Source organism: Elephantulus edwardii, unplaced genomic scaffold (genome assembly GCF_000299155.1).
Source record: "Elephantulus edwardii isolate Elephantulus edwardi_28Jun2011 unplaced genomic scaffold, EleEdw1.0 scaffold00063, whole genome shotgun sequence".
NCBI classification, from domain to species: domain Eukaryota; kingdom Metazoa; phylum Chordata; class Mammalia; order Macroscelidea; family Macroscelididae; genus Elephantulus; species Elephantulus edwardii.
The window spans coordinates 3,912,410-3,938,851 of NW_006399813.1; the positions used below are offsets into that span (position 1 = coordinate 3,912,410).

Genomic DNA, 26,442 nt, shown 5'->3' on the forward strand with positions numbered 1-26,442 from the left:
CAGCTCCCAGAGGTAGCTGGGAAGTTGGAAAGGGGGAGAGTCGACCCCAATCACTGCAGAAAGTTACTAGTTCCCCAAACCCAGGCCCTGGCTCTGTTCTCTTGTGGACTGAGTGCTGTTATTGGAGATTATAAGAACTATTACTGGAAATGCCCAGACAGGCGGGCAGGTGGGTTCCCATCTCCCGATTAGCTGCTGCTTTTACTTCCTGAGCAGCACCCCGCTGGCCGGAGGGATGGCAGGTCCCGGGCAGGCCAGACTCCCTGGAGGCCCGCAGGAGGCACTCAGCCTGGGAGGAGCATCTTGGTAATAGCCAAGCCCCTTCCCCTGAGTCCCAGGAAGGAGGATTAGTGCAGGAGCAATTCCGGCTGCCCCTCATCTCCCCTCCCCTCCCCTTGCCTCCCCCTGCACCCCCGCTGGGCCCAGACAAAGCATTACCAACCCAGATGTGCCCAGAGCTGGGAGGGCCGGCCTCAGCTCAGAGCCTCCCTCTCCTGTCTCCCTAGATTCCTTCTTTGCCTCCAGCCAGAGCCGCTCGCTGGACTGAGGCTCCTCTCCTCCACTCCCTGACTCCGCCTGGGACGCCCACCATGTGGACACCGGCCTGGAGAAAGCCACCCCTGCTGCTGCTGCTGGCCACCACGGCCTTTCTCTCCTCTGCAGGTAAGAGGGCACATCTCAGGGCCAAAGCCCAGCAGGGACGTCCTTCCATCATAGCTGTCACAGGGACTTCTATCATAGGGATATCTGGTGGCCTGGTGGTAAGAAGCTGTGTGAACCCAAGGCACGTGATTCAAATTCACCAGCTGTTCTGCGGGAGAAGGATGGGCAGTCTCCTCCCATGTAATTAACTGCCTCTGCAAACCCGCTGGAGGGTCAGCTATGGGTCAGTCCCCACTCGATGTTACACACCAACAGCAACAACCAAAGCTGTTACTATGAGTACAGAAATTATCAAATGCATTGCTATTGTTGTTATGTGCAGTCGAATCAGAACTGACCCATGGCTGACCCTCCAGTGGGCTTCCAGACGCAGTCAATTGCACAGGAGACTGCCCATCCTCCTGTGGAGCAGCTGGTGGTTTTGAACCGCATACCCCCAAGCTGGCAGCACAGCTCCATACCCCCAGGCCACCAGAGATCCTGGATTTCTTTCCTAAAACATTTCCAGGGAGCGCTGGTGGCATAGTCTGCAGAGAATGGCATTAAGGCCCCACCTCGGGGGCTTCAGGGTAGAAAGATGGGCAGCAATCGTCCCAGGAGATTTACCACCTTGGAAACTCAATGGTGGGTCAGCTAAGAGTTGGTCCCTATGAGGGATTTGTGCTTTTCAGTAAAGTATTCCCATTTGTGGTTCTCTGAGGTGAGGAAGAGAGGGAATGAGTCTTCTCCTATTACAGGTAAAAAAAGAACGATGCCGAGGTGGTGCATGATTTATACATGCAGAACTAGCCCCAGCCGAACCAAACAAGGGGACTTACTGCCTCAGAGCTGGTCCTCCTCAGCCATCGCATGTGCTAGAAAACATATTACTAAGTGATCCTAGGGCTTTCTTGGTTCTTTATTATTTTTTTTTTCCCTTCATGAGGGTTTGTTTAGAAATCATATTGGTTTTTCATATGGTCATTCATAGTCACTTTGTTTAAAGCCATCAATGGCCATTGATAGAGGTAGCACATTTATTATAGTATCTAATCAGTTCTGGTGGCTTAGTGGCAAGGAGCTGAGCTGTCAACCCAAAGGCACCCAGTTCAAATTCACCTCCTGCTTCCCAGGAGAAAGATGGGTTGTCTCTCCTGTGTGATTTACAACTGAAACCTTCTGGAGGGTCAGCTGTAAGTCAGATTCCACTCAATGGCACGCAGCAACAGTAACAATCAAGGCCTAATGGTGCATTTTGCCTGCAGCCTTAGAAGCAGCTCACCAGGTCTTGCTGCTGAGGTGTTATTGGGTGGGTTCAAACTTCCTGCCTTTTGGCTAGGAGTCAAGTGCAAACTGTTGGCACCACCCAAGGACGTCTGGATCAACCAGGTCTCTGTGGTCAAGCCAACGTTGCAGCCTCTTAAGGCCACACTTCCCAACAGAACAGCCAATAGCCATAGGTATAGGTGGCTGTTAAATTAAAAAGTTGGGTTCAGTGGCTGCACCAGCCACATCTCCAGTGTGCTGTAGCCATTTTTGGACAATACAGGCTATGAGCATGTCAGTCATCAGAGAAAGTTCTACTGAGCAGAGCTGCTCTGGAGTCTCCGTGAGGAGGAGACAGGAATGAAGGTAGAGGGACTCAGAAAGCATTCCTCAAGGCGATACTTGCAGCTTGACAAACAGACTGGAGTGGAACAGGGACTGGGAAGAGCTGAGGCAGGGCAGGGAGGCCCCGGCAAAGGCAGGGGCCAGGCCAGCAGCTTCACCCCTGGGAAGGAGGGAGGTTGACAGGCAGGACCAGACAGGAAGAGGTTGGTGAGGCCCAGGCTTTTCTGAGAAGGTGCTGAGAAGGAGCCGGAGAGCCAGCCTGTCCTCTAGCTAAGGGGGTCTCCAGCCCACCTGCTCCTGCTCTGAGGACCTGCTGGGACCACTGATTGGCCCCCTGCCCTGATTGTAGCCCAGATCAACACAACCAGGAAGTTCTGGCCTCAGTGACAACTTCTCCTTCCTCTCCATTTTCCCCACTCCCCACTTCCCCATCTCCACCAGGTTGCAGCCAGCAAATTTTAGGGTCTTGTCTTCCCAGGAGAAACTCCACTGGCACACTTTCAGAGACCTCCTTATGTCCTGAAAACACCAGTTGTTGTTGATTCTGCCTCATGGTGACTAATGTTTCCACTGGCTGGGGTTTAGGCTCTGGAATTCAGAGCTGTGACCCCAGGGCTAGTCAGTGAGGAAAGCCAAGAGCTGAGGTGCCTTCCCTGCATGGCAGGAGCAAGCGACAAGGTTTCCCAGGCCATTTCTGTGGGAGGCAACAAGGCAGGACTGTGCCCCTTGGTAGTTGGCTCCCTGAATCAGAGGGTAGGGTTCTGAGACTGAATTGTCCCTGAGTGAGGGGAATGGCGGGTGCTCTCACCTGAAGGTGCTTTCTCTTGCCCTGTGCAGCCTAAAGTGGCAGCGGAGGCTGAGACTGGGCCCCCCAGGAGCCGTTCCTCCCAGGCTGGGGGTTGCTGGGCTGACATGTGGATGCAAAACTGCTGGACGGCCCTTCCAGCCCCTGGTTCAGGCCTATTTCCCAGCTGACTCTTGATTTAGAACTTGATGGGGGTACCTCAGTGGTGCAAATGGTTAATGTGCTTGGCTGCTAACTCAGAAGCACTTTGTAAGAAAGGCCTGGATAGATTAAGGGAGGACGTGGGGCAAAACTTAAACATGTACAAAAGTCCAGGTTAACTGGTCTGCATGGAGACTGTGCTTCGTCACCCTTCTAATCTGGAATAAAATTCTCTTCTAAGCCTAATTCAACAGATGACAGGCCTGTAAGGGAGCACTGGCAGCATAGCCCACTGAGAGTTTGCTGCTAAACCAAAGGTTCAAATCCACCCTCATCTCCTGCAGAGAAAGATGGGAAGTCACTTCCCATGTGACACACGGCCTCAGAAACCCAGTGGAGCGCCAGCTATGTGTTAGTTTCAGCTGTGTGAGGAGGTTATAAAGCGACCAGTAACATCAAAGAGGTACTCACACCTTAAAAAAAAAAGGCATTTTCCCCAAGGATAAAGCCCAAAAGCGGTAGAGTAGAAGGATGCATGGAAATGAGAATTACAGGGAGGGAGTGGGGAAGGTGAGAAGACATTGTGGATAGTGTCATTAATGTTCTAAAATAAAATGTATATGAATGAGCGAATGGAAAACCAATTTGCTTTGTAAACATTCACTCAAGTCACAAGAAAGGAAAAACAAAAAGACCTGACATATCGGCCGTGAGAACCCTAAGCAGTACGTCTCCTGTGCACGTTGGATGGGCTATGAATGCCAACCAGTCTGTGACACTACCAGCACAGCAGCCTCACCATGCAGCACCCATAAACATCTGGGGTCCTTGGCCTGATCCTTAGGCCAGGGCATGGAAGAGGACCCCCAGACAAATCCAGGGGGAAACTGAAGCAAAGAATCGTGGGCACTGTGGTTAAAGCTGTCAGCGGGGGGTTGAGACTGGCCAGGGTTCAAATCCTCAGCGCTGTTCCTCCTGGCCGTGTGAGCTGGGCAAGTCTTTCGCTTTTGAAGGCGAAGTTCCCACATTCACAAAGTAAGAAAACAGCACCACTTGTATTGTAAAACATTTACAACTAGGCAGTAAGGAGCCTGGTACCTGGCAAACAGTAAACTCATCGCAGTGAAGTGGGAAGTGACTCATAGCTGACCCTCCATTGCACGGGTGGAGATTGCCCACCTTTCTCCCGCAGGGCCACTGGTGGATTTGAACGGACTAGGCCACCAGAGCTCTGGTAAACGATAAGTGCTCAATAAATAGTACCCATCCACTGGTGCTCCAGAGAAGAAAGGGAGGGCTTGGACATCATCTAAAACCTCAGGTATGGAACCCCGTGGAGCAGTTCTCTGACACGCATGATGTTCCCTTAATGGGAATCTACTCGCAGGCACCCAGCTTGCCTGTGTCACGTGTGGACATTTGTATCTGTAGGTCACGGGTGAGTGCAGGACAGATGTGTATGTGTCTGTAGCTGGATAGCTGAGCAGCTCCCAGAGGTGACCACGTGCACACACGTGATATACGTGTGCACATGGGAAAGGCTGTGCGGGCAGGAGGTGTGAAGGGTGTGTGAGACTGCGAGGTGTGCAGGGCTCAGTACAGAGGAGCCTCCTTTTGGGGGGAAGAAAGAGAGCCTTCGGGCACCAGTGTTCCCTGAGCCCACCCCGCCACCTCCCACCGTAGATGGAGTTCCTGGAAGCTGCTATTTTGCAAGGTGGTTCTTGCAGCCTGCTGCCTCCGCAGCCCCATCATTGCCCTCCCAGGAGTCCCAGCTGGGGCAGGGGTATCTACGCCCAGCCACCATCATTAATTTGGGATTAAGCTGGGCTCTCCAACCAGGATGATTCAACCCCTCTCCACAGCCTGGGGCAGCAGTAAGAAATAGTGCTGGGGGGGGGGGCGGGGGGCTTGTCTGCACCAAACCATTCTTAGGAGCCCTGTGCCTTCCTCATTCTATGAGCTGCTGAACAGCTGCCCCCCTCTCCCAAGGGGCCAGGCTGGGCCTCAGCTGCAGCATGGGGGCCCCAGCCCCAACCCTGGAAGAAGGCTGACAGCTCAAAGGTCTGGGAGTGCAGGCACTAATTGGTTAATGGGGATCCCCTCCATGAACTACCAAGGAGAGACGGAAATCAGCTGTGCTGAGGGGTAGGAGCCAATTAGGGGAGGTCTGCCTTCCAGGGCGCAGCCACACGGGAAAGCGCCAGACCCCACCAGTCACAACAGAATTGCGCCCGTGCAGGAAGGCTGCCCCTCAGGGCTCCTGGGTCCTCCTGCTGTCTGGGCACACAGGACAATGGTCCATGCAGACAGGCCTCTGTGTGTGGATGTGGTACCCGCGTGTCCCACCAGCTCAGGAGCCCTGCAATCTGGACCTGCCAGTGCCTCAGACCCACTGTGTGTCCATGGGCAAGGCACGCCCTTTTCTGGACATCTTGAACTGTCACACGACCTGCCCAATGGCCACCCACCACAGTGCCTTCCTCCTTCCCGGTCTGCATCCACCCCCGGCGTGGGCCCCCGTAGACACTAAGCAGGTTTAGGGGCAGGCTTCTCTCAACTCATTGTTCTAGAGCGTCCGCCCACAGACCCTGCGAGGTGAGTTCGTACATATTGTTCCTGCCATTTCATACATGTGCACACGGAGCCTCAGAGGGTTCAGCAATTTGCCCAAAGACACACAGCAAGGCTGGGGCTCTGTCTGAGCCCTAAAGCCTAGGCCCCCTCCTTGATGCCAGGGATTTCAAAGGCCTGCATGTTCCCTCTCCACCTCTCTGGCCCAGTGACATCTCCGAGCAGTGGGTACTGCTTCCACTTAGAGAGTCCCAGCCCCCTGGCCATAAACCTCTAGCTCAGCTTTGACCACTTGCATGGGCCACAAGTTCCTTGAGGAAAAGGGACCATATAATTCATTTTTGCAGCCCTGCTATGCATCAGAGATCTGGACAGTGACTAGGGGTAATAGAAAGATAGTTGATAGCTTTGAGTTGTGGTGTTGAAGAAGAGTGTTGAATATACCATGGACTGCTAAGAAAACAAACAGGTTTGTCCTGGAGAGGGTTAAGCCAGGCTGCTCTTTGGAGGCAAAGATTCTGATACTTTGTCTGACATAATTTGGACATGTTACAAGGAGGGACCAGTCCTTGGTGAGGGGCATCATACTTGGGAGGGTGGAGGGACAGCACAGGAGAGGAAGACCCTCTATGAGGTGGATTGATTCAGTCACTGGTGCAATGGCAATAGGTGTGTCAGAGACAATAAGATTGGCACAGGATAGAGCAGGCTTTAGGGCTCTTGTACATAAGGTTGCTACGAGTAGCAACTCTACGGCACATGACAACAAAACAACTTCTAGCCCAGAGCCAGGTACACAGCAGGTGCTCGTTCAGTCCCCAAGTGTAGGACAGATGACTGGCTCAGCTAACTGGACCAGATGAGACCTGCACTGTCTGTTTAAATCTCTATTGCATTTAACTGTACACATAGGAATTATTGAATTGGTGTGTATCTTGCTGTGCATAATCTCAAAAACAGGAAAATCCACTTAAAATAAATATACATATATCTATTTAGCATCATTAAAATGAAAATAAAACACTGAGGTCCTCAGGTGCACTATTCGCCTATCATGTTCAATGAGCATGTGGGGATCATGGCTGCCATATTGGACAGCGTGGAAAAGAGAGCATTTCGGTCATCAGGGATGTTTTCTTGGTAACCAAAGCCCCGGAGGCTGGGGTCCAGCCAGTCTCAGGTCCTGAGATCTCCAGTGGTGTCCCCCACCTGCAGCTTGGACCTCTGCTCGGGGAACCCCAGCCACCTTTGGGCCTGTCTTTGAAGACCAGCCCCTTGGCCTGCTATTCCCAGAGGAGTCTACGGAGGAGAAGGTGACGCTGGGATGCCGCGCCCGAGCCAGCCCCCCCGCCACCTATCGGTGAGACCTCTGTGGTGGGGGTGGGGGCCCTGGGCAGCTACTCAGTGTTTGTTCACATCTGGTGCAGGGCGGACCCAGCTGGACAGGACTCAGCTCCCCGCCATCCCGACCACTTTCTGCTGCAGGTGGAAGATGAACGGTACCGAGATGAAGCTGGAGCCGGGCTCCCGTCACCAGCTGGTGGGGGGCAACCTGGTCATCATGAACCCCACCAAGGCCCAGGACGCCGGCGTCTACCAGTGCCTGGCCTCCAATCCAGTGGGCACCGTGGTCAGCAGGGAGGCCGTCCTCCGCTTTGGCTGTGAGATCCAGAGGGCACAAGGACCCAAGATAGGGGAGGAGTGTTGGGAGAGTGTCCACAAGGGGCAGGCACGTGGCACCCTCACATCAGAAACTAGTCCCACAAGACTTGCCCTAGAGGCTACTCTGCCAGAGGGAGGGAGTTGGGGGGAATCCCGGGATTGGAGGACAGTGCCTGAGCCCCTGGTGTCCCCCCAGTTCTGCAGGAATTCTCCAAGGAAGAGCGAGATCCAGTCAAGGCGCATGAAGGCTGGGGGGTGATGCTGCCTTGTAACCCACCTGCTCACTACCCAGGTGAGTCAGGGCCTGAGCCGAGGTCAGTGGGCCCAAGAGGCCTTCTGGACTTTGTGCAGGAGAGGTGCAGAATAAAAGGGGCCAAGTGGCCCACTGATGGGTGGGTCCCCAGTCATCTTTAAGTGACTATATTTCCTTTCTGGGCCTGGAATTTTCTAGCTGTGAGCTTTGCTTCTGCCTGCAGACTTGAAGCTCACTGAGTGCCACAGCTGTGTCCCGCCCCACTCTGGAAGGTGTGCAGTGACAGGAGCAGGGGATCCCCATCAGAGAGGGAGCTCCCTGAGAGTAGCAGTAAAGTCCCAGCTTGCTTTTCCCAGCTCCAGTTCACAGCCCTGAAGGCGCTAGGGACAGGGTCTACGGAGTCTCCCCAAGTGCTGCCCCAAGCCCAGCACCCCTGACCACCTCAAATTCCCCATGTCCTAGGCTTGTCCTACCGCTGGCTCCTCAATGAGTTCCCCAACTTCATCCCAACGGACGGCCGCCACTTCGTGTCCCAGACCACAGGGAACTTGTACATTGCCCGGACCAATGCCTCAGACCTGGGCAACTACTCCTGCCTGGCCACCAGCCACATGGACTTCTCCACCAAGAGCGTCTTCAGCAAGTTTGCGCAGCTCAACCTGGCTGCTGAGGGTCAGGACCGGTGTGGTGTGGGTGGGAGGTGGGGGGGTCAGGGATGGGAATACCCAGGGTTGGGAAGACCAGTTAACACCTCCTCCCTGCAAATCTTCAGACCCTGGTCCCGGGCCCCAGACTCTCCTCAGCTCACACACACACACACACGCTCACACACACACACACACACACACACACAAGAACATGCACACAGCCACACAGCCTCCTCTGAACAGGTTGCAGCACCCTGCACAGGAGCACTGCTTGGAGGCAGCCTCTGCCTCTGATGTGCAAAGCCCTGTCTCCCCAGATCCCCGGCTCTCTGCACCCAGCATCAAGGCCCGCTTCCCAGCAGAGACCTATGCGCTGGTGGGGCAGCAGGTCACCCTGGAGTGCTTCGCCTTTGGGAAGTGAGTAAAGTGAGGAGGGAGCTGGACTGGGCTGGCGCTAGGAGAGGGCAGGCAGGGGCGGGTCTGGTCATCTTGGTGCCTCTGCCTGAGTCCAGTACTTTGCCAGTGCCTGGGACATAGCAAGGAGCCACCAGCCCTCACTGAGCGCTGACTCTCTGGATCAGATGCCACACCTGCCAGAGCCTTAAACCCGTGGTCACTTGGTCACTCAGAAGCTCAAACAGGACTGGTGGCAGGCCAGCACGCTGGACGAACTCTAACCTTCCTCTGTCACTCGGCTATGAGCCCGGGTCAGCTACTAAGCCTCTGCAAACCTCAGTATATGTACTTACAAGATGGTGGACTAGCCCGTAGGGAGTTGGGCTGCTAATCCAAAGGCCTTGCCTCTATGATGGATGGTTCAAATCACCAGCAAACCCAAGGGAGAAAGATGGGCAATCTACTTGCGTGCAATTTAGAGCCCTAGACACCCGCTAGAGGTCAGCAATGAGCTGGCTCTGATGACTCCATGGCAATGACTTTGACTTTGACCCAGAATTGTTATGAGGATTAAATGAGTTAATGCATGCAAAGTGCTTAGAACACTGTCTAACATTTAGTAAATGTCCTGTGAATGTTAACAGATACCTTGTGAAAGAAATGACAACAGAAAGCATCTTCTGCTTTGCTCTCCCAAGAGAGGAGTCACTAGGACAGGACTAAGCATATAGGTGGTGCTCAATAAATATTTATTGAATGAATGTGATTTGCACTTTGCACCCTCAGCTATGTCATTCCATTATTCAGGTTGCCCTCTGCTTTGTGGAGAGTTATTGGGCTTCCAAAAAGCCATATTAAACACCTTTAAGATTCAAGATGCCTCAGTTCATTTCAGCGCATAGATTAGCAATATAAAGAGACCTTCAGAAAGCATAGACAAGAGGGGAGGAAAACGGGTTCCTAAAGGCCCAGGGCCCAGGTCACTGCTGAAGAGGACAAACCCAAAGAGGCACAGTGGCCATCAGGAGACTAGCTTCATAGGCCTCACCATGCTGGGAAGAGGGGGAGAGGAGAGCCTGCATCCAGCCCTTCACTGCCTGAGCTGTGGGCTGCCTGGGAAAAACTGAACAAACAGCATGAGAAGGGGCCCAAGGCACCCTCCCACCCTCCGTGTTCCCTCCCTGTCCCTCCCCAACCCAGCAACCCTTGCCCTCCTCCTCATGCCCACCTGCCCAGGAGAGCAGAGGGTCTGGGTGCAAGGAGGTGCAGGCACGAGGGTATCCTGCTCAGCCCGCCCCCCTGACTTTGTTTCCCCTGCCAGCCCCGTCCCCCGGATCAAGTGGCGCAAAGTGGACGGCTCCTTGTCCCCACAGTGGGCCACAGCCGAACCCACCCTGCAGATCCCCAGCATCAGCTTTGAGGATGAAGGCACCTACGAGTGTGAGGCAGAGAACTCCAAGGGCCGCGACACCGTCCAGGGCCGCATCATCGTTCAGGGTATGGAGCCCGGGCTCTCTCTCCCCCTTCCCTTCAGCCCCAAAAGTCAAGGAGGCCCTCCTCCGGCCCAAGGCTGCCTTGTGTGGGGGGAACAGACGAGAATGTGGCCAGCTCAGAGCTTGATCAAGGGTGCCAGAAAGAGCATGTGGCCAGCTCAGAGCTTGATCAAGGGTGCCAGAAAGAGCACACAGAAAACTTCAGAATGATTACAGTCGCGGAAACAGCCAGTGGCACAAACTGCCAGCTTTCTTGTGCCTGCTTCTTCCTTCCCCAACAGCCCCTTTGTCTTTTCCATCGTGGAGTGCTGCTCATGCCCTCTGCTGTCTGGCGCAGGAACTGCAACCTTGCTGTGATTAAATGACAGGAAGCACCCTCCATTCATCCCCAGGCCCTCTCTCTTCCTCCCACAGCTCAGCCAGAGTGGCTCAAGGTCATCTCAGACATGGAGGCTGACATCGGTTCCAACCTGTGGTGGGGCTGTGCGGCTGCCGGCAAACCCCGACCCACGGTGCGCTGGCTGAGGAATGGGGAGCCTCTGGCCTCGCAGGTAGGAAACCTGGGACATCCTTTGCTCCCACTTCACCGCCAGCAGCCCCTCAAGGCTAGTTAGGATTCCAGAGGGTGGTTCTAAGCACTTCATTCTATCCCAGAGTCATGTGGCCACATGCTAGCCCAAGAAAGCCCGCAGTTCAAGTCCTGCCTGGAGAATCCAGAGTCTCAGTTGTGTCCTGGGTCTCTCACAACACACACTGGATGGGTGCTCTGCCCTCTGGCTTTAGTTTCCTGTTTGTGGAGAGGCCTGGTAATCTCTGAGGTTCTGGCCAGGACTCCCAGACCTGGACATGTGAGCCCCCATCCATCACTTCCCCCCGAGGGAGCTGACAGTGTCACCTTCCCTGCGCCCACCCGTCCCATCACCCCTCCATCCTGGTCCTCCAGCCTTCCTGACCCCTGCCCTGCCCTGGGCTGGACTCTTCTGCACAGAACCGGGTGGAGGTGTTGGCCGGGGACCTGCGGTTCTCCAAGCTGACCCTGGACGACTCAGGCATGTACCAGTGTGTGGCGGAGAACAAGCATGGTACCATCTACGCCAGCGCCGAGCTGGCCGTGCAGGGTAAGGGCCCCGGGGCCACGGCTTCGCTGAGCACACGGGCGGGACTTTAGCAGTTCCAGACTACCGTGAGCTTTCTCCACATGAACACACACATGTTACAGAGCTTTCCTTAACTTTACAAATAGAAGAGAGGGGTTTGAGAAGGAGGCGAGACTCTAGGCTGAGCCCACGGGGAGAGTCTCAGTCTTGTTCTTGTCTGGCTGGCACAAATAAGTGTTTGCCATTGAGGAAAAAATGGTGGCAAAAGTAATTTAAAGTCAAATTCATTAAATCTATGTTCGAATCCTTTCAACTGTGTGACCTTTGGCAAGCAACTTAACTTCTTTATGTCTCCATTTCTAGATTTAGAAAATTTGGGAAACAATAAATCTTATTGTCAGCATTAAATATGATCAAAGTCAAATACAGAGGACCTGCCTATCACTTAAGCAAAACCAAGCCCACAGCCATCAAGTCAGGCTCATGACTACTGCGCAGGATTCTCTTGATTGTTGTTGTTGTTGCTGTTAAGTGCTGTCGAGTCACAGGCGACTCATAACGACCCTATGAAGGAGAGTCCTCGACGTTCTCTTGATTGTAATCTTCATAAAAGTAAATCACCAGGTCTTTCTTTTTTTTAAAAAAAATTTATAATTTTTGTGTATGTGTACCGTCAAATCAGATCGGACTGGTACAGGAGGAGAATGTCCCTCCTTCTCCAGCAAAGCATCTGGTGGATTTGAACCGCTAACCTCTGGGATTGCAGGTCTTTCTTATAAAGCATCACTGGGTGGGTTTGAATCACCAACCTTTTGGTTAATAACAAATAAAACATCAACAACCCTCAAACTCGTTGCCATTAGTCAGAACCAACTCACTGCTGACCCTCCAGCGAGTTTGCAGAGGCTGTAAGTCACGAGGGGAGAAATTGCCTGTCTTTCTCCTGTGGAACAGCTGGTGGATTCAGACTGCATACCTTTGAGTTGGTGCTGAAACTCTTTACCCACCAATAGGTGGAGGGGTGTGTGTGTGTGTGTGTGTGTGTGTGTGTAAACTATATATAACAAGACATTCAAGCACAAACCATTTGCATCACTCAGGTGCCAATAATTGTCAGCTAGTTTTGGTATCTTAGTTGCAGAATCTCAGTTTCCTCATCTGCAAAATGGGTCTGAGGATGCCAACTGTGTAAGTGACAGAGACACTTAAGACTTACTCATTTACCCTTTCAGCTAATAGTTATTCAATATTTTCTGAAGAGCTAATATGGTAGATAAGTCTCTGCTTCCAAGTAGTTTACAATCCAGTAGAGAGATGGAAAGATAGACACAAATCAAATAAGCCAACTCCAGACAGCCACGCCATGTAAGGGAAGGACAGAAATGAGGGGCAGGCGGCAGGCCAGTTAGATAGAGCAGTCAGTTAGGGGAGGCTTCCTGAGGTAGTAACATTTGGAATGTGACGGGAGGATGAGCGAGGACATAGCCATGTGAATATGTGAGGATGTCCAGGCAAAAAGCATAGCAAGTCCTGAGCTAGGAAAACCGTGGCAGGTTCAAAATTATTTTCAAAAATGGCCCAAGCAGCTGCAGCGTAATGAATGCAGGAGAGCAGAGTGAGGTGCGATCAGAGAAGTGGAGGATTTTCTTTTGTGTGTGTGTGTGTGTGTAGAATACCTATAACAAGACATTTGCTGATTCAACATTTTCACACATACAGCTCAGTGTAGCCAATTGTGTTCATGTTGTGCAGTCACCCTGTGTCCTCTTTCGAGCTTTGGGGATTGATTTTAGAGCTGTGGTGAGGAGCTGGACTTCACTCCAAGCACAGTAGTAGAGAGTTTGACTGTGGGCTGGGGCCTAGCCCAGGTTTGTAATATCAGTCTGGTTGCTGCAGAGCAAGAGGGAAGCTACTAGAGCAGGAAGGCCAATGAGGGGTTTGTGAGCGTCCAGACAGGGCAGGAGCCTGGACCAGAGTGGTGGCAGTGGGCATGGGGAGAGGCACTGGGTCCAGGATGCATGCTGGAAGCAGTCCTGTTGGGAGCTTGGCCCCTCTGTAAGGTGCACTGGTGTTGTTCTTGGCCCTGGGTGACCATGGGCTCTCCCCTTTCCTTCCAGCACTGGCCCCTGACTTCAGGCTGAATCCTGTCCGGCGTCTGATCCCTGCAGCCCGGGGAGGAGAGGTCACCATCCCCTGCCAGCCCAGGGCAGCTCCGCAGGCTGAGGTGCTCTGGAGCAAAGGCACAGAGATTTTAGTCAACAGTAGCAGGTGCAGCCCCTCTTCCCCCAGGACCTGCTTCCCTTCTCCTGGGACGGAAGTCCCCTCTACCCAGGACTACGGCTCATATTTGTCCTTGCTGCAGAGTGACTGTAACTCCAGATGGCACCTTGATCATAAGGAACATCAGTCGGTCCGATGAAGGCAAATACATCTGCTTTGCCGAGAACTTCATGGGCAAAGCCAATAGTACTGGTATCCTGTCTGTGCGAGGTGAGGGCTCCTTGGCCACATGATGACATATCTCCTCCGGTCCATTAGAGGGAGCTCTGGTGGCCCGGCACTAAGAAGGTGCGCTGTCAACACAAAGACGCAAGGTTCAAATCTTTGAGCTGCTTTTCAGGGGAAAGATGGGCAGTCTCCTCCCATGTGACTTAGCGCCTCTGAAAACCTGCTGGAGGGTCAGCTATGAGTTGGATCTGACTAGATAGTACACTGCAACAGCCACCACCCCATGGTCCTGCTCTGGCATACCCCCATTCTTCTTAGTTCAGTTTTGAAGGGACTCCAAGACTCAGTTTTGCCTATGATCACCCCTTGCCGTCATCTGGAATCACGCTTTCCCTCTTCCCACCCTGGGCTGGGGCAGCTGAGGCCTGGTAACCCATCACGAGCTGCCTCCTTCCATCCTTGGAGCCTCTCGCTCGCCTGCCCTTCTGCCCCTGCCTGGCCCGTTTCTGTCTCAGCCCACCCACAGGCCTGTCTTCCTTGGCAGATGCAACCAAGATCACTCTAGCCCCCTCGAGTGCTGACATCAACCTGGGGGACAACCTAACCCTGCAGTGCCACGCCTCCCATGACCCCACCATGGACCTCACCTTCACCTGGACTCTGGACGACTTCCCCATCGACTTTGATAAGCCCGGGGGTCACTACCGGAGGGCTAGTGCGGTGAGCCTGTGTCCCAGGGCTCCTCCCTCCTCCTGGGTAGACAGACACCCAAGGTGGCCTTAAGGATCATGTCCTTCAACTCTCCAAAGCCCTCCCTAGCCCCTCAGGCCCATGTGGACACACTCACCCTTGGGGTAATGGCCACCCTCCCTTCAGCAGACAGCTCCCTGGATGCCAACCGGTGACCAGGCTTTGGGGAGGTGGGAGATAAACCTGGGGTTCCAGGAACCCAGCACATCTCCCTAGCACTGTTGTTATTTTATAACATTACTAACTTGGACAGTCATGGGCTGTTCTCCACAGCAAACTTTGTTATTGAAGCTGCAGTACTAAGTGGGGGAGTAGCTGATTCTTCCCATTGAACATACAGGAAAACTGAGGTGTCGAGGAGTCTGATGGAGCCGGGACCCTCAAGTCAGCTTCGCGGCTCACTCCTCTAGCCAGGCTGCTCTCTGATCCGCATCCCTTTACTCTCCCCCGCCACGTGCAGAAGGAGACTATTGGGGACCTGACCATTCTGAACGCCCAGCTGCGCCATGGCGGGAAGTACACGTGCAGAGCCCAGACTGTGGTGGACAGTGCGTCTAAGGAGGCCACAGTGCTGGTCCGAGGTGATGGGGTTTCCCACCGCCCCCCATCCCAACTTCCTGAGAGGACCCACGGGCCTCCCCAACCCCTTGCTCTCTTTCCCTCCCCTCCCTGAAGGCTGTTGGGGTTTCTGGTAGAAACCCACTGAGCTGAGTATATTCCAAGGTTCTCTGCAGATTTTAGATGAGTAGAATATTCTTCCTCCAAAGCAAAGCTTTTAAAAAGCCACTTTTCTTAAGCACGAACCACAAACTGGTATGCTGTGCTGAGGCAAGAAGTTGTCAAAGACTTTTTTAACAAGATACACATAATGTCATTCGGTCAGTTCCAACTCATAAGGATCCCATCTAACAAAGTAGAACTGCCCCAAGGGGTTTCCAGGCTGTGGTTTATTCAGACCATCAGCTTTTGGGTTAGCGCCAAAGCGCTTAAACACCGTACCACCACAACTTATCCAAAGACTAAAAACCTCAAATTTGTTGCCATTGAGTCATAACCAACTCCCAGCTGCCCCTCCAGCAGGTTTTTTGGAGACTGCCAATCTCACGGGAGGAAACTGCCCATCTTTCCCCGCAGAACCTCTGGTAGGTTAAAACTGCCAGAGAGGTGCCACCCGGGTTGTTCGGCCGCATAGCTTGCTGCAGGCTGTGTCACCAGAGTGCCCTTTTCAAAGACTAGTGTGGTTGTGTGCCCTCGAGTCGGAGCCAACTCAGGGCTGATCCTTCTGTAGGTTTTCAGAGACAGACAGCCCATCCCTCTCTTGTGGATTCAAACCATGTGCCTTTTGGATTTCAGTGCAGTGTCTTAACACGGGGCCACCAGAGCTCCCTTTAGTCTCTCAAGGACAATGGCTAGGCAGTCTATCCACACATCTGCATGAGTGCCTCCATGAGCTCCTCCAGCCTTGAGCCTTGAGGGACCTGAACACATCCTTCCCACGGGCACAACCAGCCCCACATCCTACACTCCCCGCCTTGCCTTCGGGGTGAGAAGTGGGTTCACTGTGCCCCCTGCTGTCCCCTCTTTGTACTGCACCAGTCTGAGCCAGTCTTGGAAGAGGTTGGTCCAAATTGAAAGCTGCCCAATTCCGGCTCACCGTGCTGAGTCTCTTGATGTAGGTCCACCTGGTCCCCCGGGAGGCGTGGTGGTGAGGGCCATCGGTGACACCACTGTCCAGCTCAGCTGGAGCCGAGGCTTCGACAACCATAGCCCCATTGCCAAGTACACCCTGCAAGCTCGAACTCCACCTGCAGGGAAGTGGAAGCAGGTCCGGACCAGTAAGTGTGATGTCTGCCCACCGGTGCTGATGGAGAGGCAGGAGTGGCAGGAGGCGTGCAGGGGGGAGGCTGGTGCTTCAAAGCAGGACAAGTGCAGGCCCTCTGCCAGCTGGAAGATCCAAGGCCATTTCAGGGAGGCTGCTGCACAAAAGCAGGAGGAGGGGAGAATCAGGGGAGGGGAGATGCAGTCTGTGCTCAGGGGGACTATTACAGAGACAAGGAAACACTTGTAGAGGGAGAGCGTGTGTGGTCTCAGGAAAGGCACGGCAGTGGGGCCATCCTGTGCTGCTCCCCAAACCTCTCCTCTCCCCAGCATTTCTGAAATAAGTGTTGAGCACTCAGCATATGACAGGCACCGTGATGAGGGCTGGATATAGAGGTCACTTGGGTCCAGTCTCTGCCCTCTACATCCAGACCAGTAAGTGCCGGGATGTGGACTAACGCCTCCGATCCTGGTGACCTGCAGATCCTGCCAACATCGAGGGCAATGCCGAGACCGCGCAGGTGCTGGGCCTCACGCCCTGGATGGACTATGAGTTCCGGGTGGTCGCCAGCAACATCCTGGGCACTGGCGAGCCCAGTGGGCCCTCCAGCAAAATCCGGACCAAGGAAGCAGGTGAGAGTCATGGATCAGTGAGACCACCAGAGCAGAGCCCTGGCTCCTCCTTACAAGGTGTCCATGTCGGTGGCAAGCAAGCTCTGGGTTCTAGTCCTGCACCCCAGGCTCCAGACTCTCCAGCAAATGCACAGGAGTCAGGGCCAGGCCCAGCATCACACCATGCCTGCTGGAGATGGGAGGGCCATCTAGTACAACTATCTTTCCAGTAGAGGCCAGTCTTACAATGAAGCTACAACTGCATTGGAATCTACAAAGATATCAAACTTAAAGGGTATTTTTCATGGGTGAGAAGGAGGTTGGAGAAGAGAAATGTCACACTAAGTTTGAACTCAAATCCAGGCCCAGGCCTCCTGGGAGTTGCCTGAGCTGCCGGGATTGATTAATGAGAAGGTATGCATGGATGAAAGAGAGAGACAGAAACAGAGAGAGAAAGAGTGTGTGTGTAAAAGAGAGAGAATGTGAATTGTGTTGGGGGACAGGGTAGTATCCAGTGCCTGCAAGCCATGCTTCCCTAGTCTTAACAGGATTGCTATTTACTCAGAGATACAACACAGAATCGGGACCGAGCCTCCCTTCTTCTCACCCATAAAATGTACTGCCTTCGTGTCTCCCTCAAACATGTTTCCCTATATGCCCCAAGCTGACATTCAATGCTCTCTTTAGAATCACTCTGATTTTTCAACTGGCATCTCTTCTAAGAGAACACTTCCTTTAATTGACCCCAAACTCCTCTGAGAATCAGATGTGAGTGGTAAGGGGTGTCCTTCATTCTAGCATCCCCAGAATTGATGAATCAGTATAGGTGGGGTACAGAGGAAGGATGGACCCTCGCAGTCTTGCCACCTGGAGAAGACTAACTCCCATCTTCCAGGATCAAATGGGCAGTGTGCTGGGGAAATGACAAGGCCCTCAACTATCATCAGGGAGCTCCGGGCACACAGTCAGCAAGCAGGGAGTTGTACCGCTTACCAAAAGATGGTGCCTCTCTGGTGGTTCGTATTTGCCAGCAGCTCCTCAAAGGAAAGAAGGGGAATCTTCTCCCATATGATTTACAGCCTCCGCCTTGTAAACCCAGGGGAGGGTCAGCTGAGTCAGTCAGAGCTCAACGGCACTGAGAGAAAGAGGCTATCAGCACCAGAAACAAATGAAAAGTCTCTAATTGCTAGATTTCTCTGCAGAAATATTTTGACCCCCAGCCAAGCTACCTCCTGCCAAGCTGTGAAAGCTGATAAAATACATTCTTGTTTAATATCAGCCTTGTTTAATACTAGAGACAACTAGGAAATTAAATCTGCCAGGAAAAGGAAAATAAACGCCAGACATCCTGAAACCCCCCAAGAAATGCTGCTTGCATTAACTGCGGTTCTGGATTATTTATCCCATTTAATTTAAAGTAAAAGGAATCAATCTCTATCATTTAGTTTAAGCTAACGTGAGTGACGAGGAAAATTATCTTTTATGGAGCAGCTAATATGTGCTTGTGACTGTCCTGTTTAATTTTGCTCACTACAGCCCTGTGAGAGAAAGAGCATCAGCATTTTGTGGACAAGGTAACAGAGGAACAGAGAGTTTAAGTAACTTGTCCTGGGTAACACAGCTAGTTCACAGCAGAACTGGAATCGGATTTCTTCATCCCCAGGGACTGAAGGGCAAATGGAACTTACTTGAAGGGGTGTCCCTGTTTGCCTTTGTTGCTTCACTGCCCATTAACAAGTGCCGTCTGTGTCCCTTGGTCCCCCGCAGCCCCCTCGGTGGCGCCCTCCGGACTCAGCGGAGGAGGTGGAGCCCCTGGAGAACTCATCATCAACTGGACGGTAAGCTGGCAGGGACAGAACCGCACGCTCTGGGGACGAGCACTGCCCTCTCCTCCCCACTGGCCCTTTCTGGACTCGTGTCCCGCTCAGAGCAGGCCGGCCCTGAGCCTCCACCGCACCATCGCCCCCAGGGCCGCCCCTCTCGGGAAGGCTGGGAGCCAGAGGACGGGCCTGCAAGCGCCCGCGGCCCCTCGCCCATGCCACACTCTTGCCCCTCAGCCCATGTCGCGGGAGTACCAGAACGGAGACGGCTTCGGCTACCTGCTGTCCTTCCGCAGGCAGGGCAGCGACGGCTGGCAGACCGCCCGGGTGCCCGGCGCCGACGCCCAGCACTTCGTCTACAGCAACCAGAGCGTCCAGCCCTACACGCCCTTCCAGGTCAAGATCCGCAGCTACAACCGCCGTGGTGAGGGGCCCGAGAGCCTCACTGCGATCGTGTACTCCGCGGAGGAAGGTGGGCACCGCCCCCACTCCCTTAGGCCTGGTCCCCAACCTATTCCCGCCCTCTCCGCCCAGCCACGCCCCCTCCTGCTCAGCCCCGCCCCACCTTTGACCTTCCACTCAGCCCCACCCCTCCCCGGTAAGTCCCGCCCCTTCTTCGCCTCCCCGGCTTCCTCCCCACTCGGCCCCGCCCCTTCCCGGTAAGTCCCGCGCTTTCTTCACCTCTCTTGCTTCCTCCCTGCTCAGTCCCGCCCCTCTCTGATCAGCCCCACCCTTCTTTACTGAGCACCGCCCCCTGCCCTCATCCCCACAGCCCTAGCTCTAACCCTACTGCCCACTCCATTCTGCCCCGTCCCCCACCTCCCTCCCTCCCTCCCTCTCACTCCTGTCCCACCCCCACTCCGCCCCATTCACCCCATCCTGCCCTGCCCCACCCTCACCCTCTTCACCCTGCCTTGCCCCCACTTTCTCCACCTTACATGGCCCATCCACATCCACCCAAATAACTTGTCCTGTTTCCCCTCTCCACAAAATTTTCTGTACTGTTGAGACAAAACCGACTCATAGCTGACCCTCTAGCGGATTTTCAGAGGTTGTAAATCACACGGTAGAAAACTGCCCGTCTTTCTCCCACAGAACAGCTGGGTGTATTCAAACGCTTGCATTTGGTTGGCAGAGCAACTCCCTACCCACTGGGCTACCTGAGTTGAGCTCCAGTCTCTGAAGAGGGGGTTGAGGAGACTGAAACTCTAGACCCAATGCAGTGGGGTAGGAAGAAGTTAAGTGACTGCCATGGTCCTAAGCCATTTACCTCATTTCTGCCTAGACCACCAACCCACTACTCCACCATCCTGTTGCCTGCTCTCAGCAGGAGAGAAGAGTGCTGTTCTCTGGGGGGCAACGGGCATCCATGGGCGGGTCTGGTTTCCTCTGAAACCTTATTGAGAACAGTCTCAGGATGCAGGCTAATCTATAGGGCACAAGGAGGTCAAACTCATTCTGTACTAATCTCCAGAACCCCGGATGGCCCCTGCCAAAGTCTGGGCCAAAGGAGTGTCGTCCTCAGAGATGAACGTGACGTGGGAGCCAGTGCAGCAGGACATAAATGGTATCCTCCTGGGGTATGAGGTGAGCACTGAGCCTGGGCCTGGGCAGGGCGGGTGCTGGGGTGTTAATGTTACATAGGGGCACTGCGCAGCTCAGGAGCACTCCTCACACATCACTGCTCCCTGAATCATTCACTGGCCAGGCAAACAAGAGAGGACCCACTACTCTGGGCAGCACCGTAGATACAGAGACTACACATCTGATGCCACTGGGGAAGAGAGACTGTAGATTATTTAATAGACAATGAACACTTGGCTAGAGGCCATCACAGGAGATGGGGGACCCATGGGAGGAAAAGGCTCTGGACAGGGCTAAGTGGCTCCTGCTCACTCTCTGCTGCCGAGTGCTTCCTGGGCAGCCTTACCTGGGTGTTCAGCCCAGCATCCTCAGGGAACAGCATGGACCGCCCGTGTGCCCGCTGATCTTCGGCCCCAGGGGAGCTTATGGCCCGGCAGTCTCAGGCCTCACCCTGGACCCACAGATGACTATCCAGGGGCACCAGTGGAGCAGACAGAGGGCAAAAATGAGCAAGGGGAGGAGAAGGGAAGTCAGAGCTGCCTTTGCTGATGGGAGAATCCCTCAGGCTGAACGTGCTAGCGACATTGCAGATCGCATTCCAGTGGGGTCAGCTCAGCACCATGTAGAGCTCACTCCACTGGAGTGGAGAGTACGCAGAACAGTGAGGTTGTTGTTTGATTTTTTCGAGTCAAGTAAAACCCATAGCGACTCTCATGAGCAAACAGATCTGAACCCTGCCTTACCCTGTGCCATCCTCACAATCGCTAACATACTCAGATTCATTTCTGCAGTCACACTGTCAAATCTGGTTGAGGGTCTGTCTCTCTTTCACTGACCCTCCACCTTTCCAGGCATGATGTCCTTCTCCAAGGAATAAGCTCTCCTAGCAACAGGCCCAAAGTATGTAAGATGAAGCCTTATCATCCTTACCTCCAAGGAGCACTCTTGCTGCACCTTGTCCAAGCCCTCTTTGCTCTTTTGGCAGGCCATGGGATATTCAGTGCTCTTCTCCAACACTATACTTCAAAGGCGTCTGAGGAGAGAGATCCAGACCGCCCTTGATTTTAAACGTGCCTGTGCTATGCCAGGAGGAACCAGTCCTTGGATAAGGATGTCATGCTTGGGAGGGTGGAGGGACAGCGCAGGAGGGGAAGATGTGGGATGAGATGGATAGATTCAATGACTGGGTAATGGGTGTTGGTGTGTCAGAGTCAGTGAAGTTGGCTCAGGATAGAGCAGGGTTCAGAGCTGTTGTACATAGAGTTACTATGAGTCGCAGGCAACTCAATGGCACATAACAGCAAAACTAGTAACAACATGCTATTTAACCTTGATATCACAGATGCTACTGACAATGGGTGTGCACTTACCGTGCAGCCAGCATACACTTCCTAGGGGGAGGGGGCCACTCTGCAAGTACAAATGTACATGTCATGCTGTGGTGGTGGGTTGGTAGAATCCCTGCCTCCTGTACAGGGAGTGAGCTCTGGTGGCCTAGTGGTAAGAAACTGTCTTGCAATCCCAAAACGGTGAGGTTTGAATCCACCAGCTGCACTATGGGAGAAGGATGGGCAGTCTTCTTCCATGCGATTTAGTGCCCCTGACAACCTGCTAGAGGGTCAGCTGTGTTTTCAGACCAGCTATAGGTCAGCACACAGCAGCAACAACATGCAGGATCCCTGGCTTCAGTTCTTGTCCAGTGCACCTCTTGCTGATGGGGTCTTACCATTCCGTGTTGCTGTGAAGCTGAACAAGTTTTAGTGAAGCTTCCAGACCAAGAGGAATGAAGAAAGGCCTGGCAACCTCCATCCCCCAATCACAATAAATCACCACAGTCCAATCTATAGCTGATGTGGGGGTGATGCAGGAGGAGGCAGCATTTCATTCCATTCTCCAAGGGATTTCCATGACTTGAGACTGGCTTGATGGCAGCTAACAAGAAATCCTTAGCAGAATCCCCTTGGTAGTTCATGAGTTAGATAAATGGGAGTAGGATTTAGCAAGCCACTGCGAGAATGAGCCTGTGCCCATCCCCTGTTCATCACCCACTCGCTCCCTTATCTAATCCACAGTGAGCATCTTTCTTAGGCTCAGGACTTTGCTAGGGGCCCAGGAAACAGCACTAACAACCCTGACTCCTAATCTAGTGCACAGTCTCTGAGACCCACGGCGGAGTCAAAGGGCCAGGGGGAGGAGGAGAGAAGCAACATGGAGCTGTCCGGGGCCTCAATCAGGAGTCGGAGTGGCCCTGAGCTCTTGGGCTTGATCCTGGACCCCCTCTAGAATCCCTGCCTCCCTCAGATCCGCTACTGGAAAGCTGGGGACAAGGAAGCAGCTGCTGATCGTGTGAGGACTGCAGGGCTCGACACCAGTGCCCGAGTCACGGGCCTGCACCCCAACACCAAGTACCACGTGACCGTGCGGGCCTACAACCGGGCCGGCACCGGGCCTGCCAGCCCTTCAGACAGTGCCACTACCATGAAGTCCCGTGAGTGTGTGCGGGGTGGAGCAGAGAGAGGGGGTTTATTGAGAGAGGTATGGCAGCGAGACCTGAGGAACTCCAGAGTGCCCTCAGCTTGTCTCTCTCAGCCTCATGGGGTTTTCTTCTCAGGCAGTAGTAGAGTCTGTTATCAGCAGTCCTCCTGAAAGGATTGACTCACAGGATGCCCGCGGGTGGGGTGGTGCAACACTGGGAAGTCTCCAGCTCTCCCTTCTTGGTAGCTCCCCAGCGACCTCCTGGCAACATCTCCTGGACCTTCTCCAGCACCAGCCTCAGCATCAAGTGGGACCCGGTGATTCCCCTCCGCAATGAGTCTGCAGTCACTGGCTATAAGGTAAGGAAGAGATCGAGCAAGCATCCAGTGGTGAGAACAACCCACAGGCATGTCCAGTAAATAAAAGAGAGCCCGTGGGTCACACACACACGGTGAAGGGCCGGGAGGGCTGGCAATTGGAATCTACGCTGAGGTCCCTGGGGACACAGGTCTGGAAATCCACTCCTGAAGGCTGAAGGCCATTGAAACCTTGTGGGGCACAGTCGCACTCCACTCACATGGGGTCATCATGAATTGGAATCTACTTGATAGCAACTACTACCACCTCCTGGGAGCTCTGGTGGTTTAGAGATAAAGAAAGACCTGTGCTGCCCACCCAGTGGTACATGACTCAAATCCACCAACTGTTCCATGAGAGATGCTCATGAAAGATGGACAGTCCTGTGCAATTTACTGCCTCTGAAAACTGGCTGGAGGACCAGCTATGAGTCGGTATCTACTCAGTGGTACATTATGACACCACCATCTCAAGGGAGCAGTAGTTTATATTAAGAAGGATCTGAGTTAGACCTCAGCAGCGATCTGATTGGGAGAAGCATGAAGTTTGTAAGTGGTTCTCCAGATACATTTTAGAGGCCAATACGAGGGCACGCGGGAAGGGAAAGGAGTTCATGGAGGCGGTATAGCTGGCTGGAGTCTAGAGGTCCCTCAAGCCTAAAGAGTCTGCAGGAGGAGTTAGCTACTTGCAAACTTTCCTTCCCCACCATGAGGAGCTCATTCAAGAGTAGTGGACACAGAGATGGGTATGTAGGAGAACCTTTCGTCCAAGGATCTTGGGACCCACGGGGCTCCTCCTGGGACTCGGGCTGGGAAGAAAAGAGGGACCAGACCTGGGGTGAGAAATCCCACGTGGCTCCCCTCTTCTTACAGATGCTCTACCAGAATGACTTGCACCCGTCACCCATGCTCCACCTCACCAACAAGAACTGGATCGAAATTGCTGTGCCTGAAGACATTTCCCACGCCCTCGTGCAGATTCGGACCACAGGGCCTGGAGGGGATGGGATCCCGGCTGAAGTCCATATCGTGAGGAATGGAGGTGCAGCCTCTCCCCTACCTGGTTCCTCTGAGTGTCAGGGTTCACCCAGATACTAATGCAGGAACCATCCCCACCTAAGCCAACCCCAATTCTGCCAAACCCCAAAGGGAATGGGGGTGCTAAGCAGTCCTGGCACTGCTCCCTCCCTGCCTTCCCCACCCATAACAAAGCATCCCTGGGGGTCAGGGAAGTGAGGGTCTCTGTTTACCGGGGTGCAGGGAAGGCTGACACTCAGCAAAAGCAACAGTTGTACATTTGGGACGTGCAGCTGACAAGGCCCCCCAGCCCTCCACATTCCCCGTCCTGATGCTGGCCCGGAGTCTCCTTAGGAAAGGGCTTGATCCTATTCAGAGGGCAGGGCTGGGTGTTCTCGTGCCTGGCAAACTGTAACCTACATGTCTGCCAACTGCTTTCAGGCACAAGCATGATGGTGGAGAATGCGGCAGTCTGTCCATCCATGCACCCCGGTGCTGTGCTCCCCCCGTCCATGGCGGTGCTCTTCGTCCTCGGCTACCTGCAGCTCTGATCCCGGCCGCCCACCTTCTCTGCCAGAGCTGGACGCCCACCTCCAATGGACACAGTCAGCTGACCCCAGCACCTCCCAGACACCAGGGGAGCCCAACACTGTGCCCAAGAGTGGTTGGTTGTCCAGACCTACTTTAAACAGTGCCCTTCGTGTAGGAGGTAGGATGTTCCAAATTCTGCCACAGGATAGACCCCACGAGAGGATTTTTTTTGTTTTCTTTACATCAAGAGGCAAAAGACAGTAACTTCCATAGTCCTGGACTCTGTGCCTGGGCCCTCTCCGGGGTCTGGATGAAGGAGCAGGCCTATGGGAAGAAGGAAATTGGAAATGTGATCTTCAAATCGGTAAAGACGGTGCTCCAGGATCATGTCTGGACCCTGCACCTCGCAGAGCCCAACAGGACTGTGATGAGCAGATGCAAGGAGTGAGGTGAACTCTGGGACCAAGGACTGTCCCTCTGTCCCCTCATGAGGGGTGGCATAGCTGGACCCCAACATTGTCCTGGATGACTCCCTGGAGGCCCCAGGCACCTCCAGCCTGCTGAGAACTGGGACCCTGATGTCTGCCGCCAGGTGCCTGAGCCCCTCAGCTTTGGGACATGACAGTCCAGGCTGGGCAGGGTCGGAGGGGCTGGGAGGGATGAGCAGAGAAGGGCTGGGACGTGTGGGAATGAGCGTCAGCCTGGGCGGTCACGGTCCTTCTCAGTCAACACTGCCAACGTGACTCTGTTACCCACCTCCCAGTGACAGAAGCCACTACAGGTGACTGGATGACTAAAGGGCTGTCTTGGGGAGGTCCTCCACCCCAAGACCCATCCTGCACAGTCCCCCTGCCACATACCCAGGGTTTGGGCAGCATGTGGAGGGGCAGGAGTCTGCCAACTGTGCCCCACCCTCCTCCAGCTCCACCTGCTCATCTGCAGTCACCACCCCTACCTGCAGGCCCCTGACCCTCACTCTCCTGCAGTGCTGACAAGGTGGGGGTCAGGGGAGCATTCTTTCTTTGTGTCCTGGAGTCAGGAGTCTTCTGAGTAATGTAGGGGGTGAGACTGGCCCATCACCTCCCCAGGGGTGCCCTGGGATCACCTGACGAGGTGTCCCCACACAGCCTGGGATGACTCTTTTGACAGGAAAGGCCCTTTGTGCCTCCAAGGAAGGGAATCATAAATGGGATGTGCCACCTTGCACCCCAGCTGTGTCAACAGTCAAAAAAACCTCTGAGCTGGAAGAGACCCAGAGCTCAACTTGTCCACGCCCCTTACTCTACAGACAAGGAAACTGAGGTCCAGAGAGGAATAGGGACTTTGCAGAGTCAAAACAGCCTGTAAGTGAGAGGCCTTGGGATAAGGATTGGGGTCTCCCACGTCCTCATTCAAGGCTGGCTGGCTGTCTATCCAGTGGAAGGGCTCCCAGGGAGCAGAGCTGAGGGGCTCTGGACTGGTAAAGAAGGGGCAGCAGGGTGTGAACACTCTGCTTTGAGGTGTTCAGGTTGGTAACCTGGGGACTCGGCAGTGGCTAGCCTACCCCCTCGATTCCTGGAGTCATCCCGGCTGCTGTCTTCTCAGCCCAGTTATGCTGTGTGACCTCAGTGTGCACTGCTGACTGGGATCCCCCACGGCGCTTCCCCTTGCTCCCCAAGAAGAGGCCAAAGCAAGGGTGGGGACTCCCCCGGTCCAGAAAGCAGTAGCAGCATG

General features: G+C 54.0%; 1 protein-coding gene across 1 annotated transcript; it reads left to right on the forward strand.

Moving 5' to 3' along the window:
• The first annotated feature begins 590 nt into the window (after positions 1 to 590).
• On the forward strand, positions 591 to 24,749 carry CNTN2 (contactin 2 (axonal)). The gene is made up of 22 exons (XM_006887910.1): positions 591 to 663; positions 6,986 to 7,130; positions 7,256 to 7,431; positions 7,629 to 7,724; positions 8,148 to 8,357; positions 8,650 to 8,749; positions 10,050 to 10,225; positions 10,636 to 10,772; positions 11,210 to 11,339; positions 13,436 to 13,586; positions 13,681 to 13,808; positions 14,311 to 14,486; positions 14,977 to 15,097; positions 16,193 to 16,351; positions 16,818 to 16,967; positions 18,714 to 18,784; positions 19,004 to 19,238; positions 20,241 to 20,353; positions 22,652 to 22,838; positions 23,072 to 23,184; positions 24,055 to 24,223; positions 24,640 to 24,749. The coding sequence occupies exons 1-22, from the start codon at positions 591 to 593 to the stop codon at positions 24,747 to 24,749; spliced, it is 3,126 nt and encodes a 1,041-aa protein (XP_006887972.1).
• The last annotated feature ends 1,693 nt before the right edge of the window (positions 24,750 to 26,442 follow it).